The sequence below is a fragment of the Orycteropus afer genome, unplaced genomic scaffold (genome assembly GCF_000298275.1).
Source record: "Orycteropus afer afer isolate SDZICR_OR568_19922 unplaced genomic scaffold, OryAfe1.0 scaffold00060, whole genome shotgun sequence".
NCBI classification, from domain to species: Eukaryota; Metazoa; Chordata; class Mammalia; order Tubulidentata; family Orycteropodidae; genus Orycteropus; species Orycteropus afer.
The window spans coordinates 13,210,875-13,212,447 of NW_006921647.1; the positions used below are offsets into that span (position 1 = coordinate 13,210,875).

General features: G+C 41.6%; 1 protein-coding gene across 1 annotated transcript in view; it reads right to left on the minus strand.

Moving 5' to 3' along the window:
- LYN (LYN proto-oncogene, Src family tyrosine kinase) overlaps nucleotides 1-1,573 on the minus strand; it is a 109,007-nt gene that overhangs the window by 104,632 nt on the left and 2,802 nt on the right. The window contains exon 2 of the mRNA XM_042780769.1: nucleotides 288-333. Coding sequence (XP_042636703.1) covers nucleotides 288-333 — 46 coding nt within the window. The remainder of the gene's footprint in view (nucleotides 1-287; nucleotides 334-1,573) is intronic.

Genomic DNA, 1,573 nt, shown 5'->3' on the forward strand with positions numbered 1-1,573 from the left:
AATCCATCACCAGAGATGCTTTAACAAATCCTCACCAGGCCCAAAGAACAAGATGAAACACTGAGAAGGGGCAGCTGGAGTGGAGGTCACATGTACACATCCACAGAAATTCAATTACTAAACACACTGTGCACCACACTTATTAGCTCAAAACATAGCAGCCTACAATTATAACTAATTTCAACTCTATACTAAAAAAAAAAAGAAAATACCCAGGACGACTATTTTACAGAAGCTCTAACAGTAAACAAACAAAGAAACAAAACTATGTTGCTATGAAAACATACCTTTTGTTTGAAACCTCTGTCCTGGCAAGAGCTGAGATTCTGGAACCTATGAGAGAATATTTGTTACAAAAACAAATTACGTTCAGCTTCTCTTATATCCTTGTTGCATGTCATATAATTTTTCTAACAGTAATGAAGAAGGCTTGGCTTTGCAATTAAGTTGAAAGAAAGAAGAGAGAAAATTTGGGGAGAGAAAATTCTGTGGAGCAAAGCCATGATATGCACAGCTCAGAAAAACTGGAAGGACTGGGACTCTGGGCAGAGGCTGCTGGCTGCTTGCCCAATCATAACTTCCCCTTCTTATTTGGTAACAGAATTTTAATATTATTTGGGGTGGCAACTTGCCTAGCTGACTATGTTTTCAAATTTTCTAGCCTCCTATACTCTGGTGAAGGAGCTCTGGTGGCACAGTGGGTAAGGTACTTGGCTGTTAACCAGAAGGTTGGCAATTCAAACCTACCAGCTGCTCCACAGGAAGAAGATGTGGCAATCTACTTCCGTAAAGATTTATAGCCTTAGAAACCCTGTGGGGGTTGCTATGAGTGGGAATTGACTCAATAGCAGTGGGGTTGGTTTGGTTTGGTTTGGTTATGCTCTGGTGGTGCAGTGGTTAGGTATTTGGCTGCTAACCAAATGATCAAAAGTTTGAATCCACCAGCCACTATGTGGGAGAAAGATGAGGCGGTTTGCTTGCATAAAAATGTACAGCCTTGGAAACCATATGGGGCAGTTCTACTCTGTCCTACAGGGTTGTTATGAGTTGGAATTGACTCAATGGCATTGGGTTTGTTTTTTGGACTTATGCATGTAAGGGCGGGCAAGGGGGGGTTGTTTCTATAAGCAAATATAGCTGTGTAGGGCTTAGGAAAATCCCCCCCTTTTTCTCTTACTTTCTTCTGTCTGCCTAGAAACATGTGGAGGCTGGAGTACTAACAGTCATGGAAAGCACATCCAAGGACAGGGGAGTGAGAAGGGGGAGTGGCCAGGTCCCTGATAACTGTGGAGTTGCCACACAGCCCTGAACTGCTAACCTCCATATTTCCTAGGCTTGTTAAAAATTGTGGCACCTAATTATAGGCAATCAAGGTATGGTCTGATCCTACTTTAGTCTATGGCCCTATGGGGTTAATCTATATCTCTGATTAATATCTCTATTCTCATTTATTCTTGGCATTACTTTGTGCCCATAAACTAAACCCATGGACAGGTCAACTGGCCACAGTTAGAAATGTAGTATCAACTGAGTAGAGACAGGATTTGTATCAAGTAAAATCAAAGGCAGAATA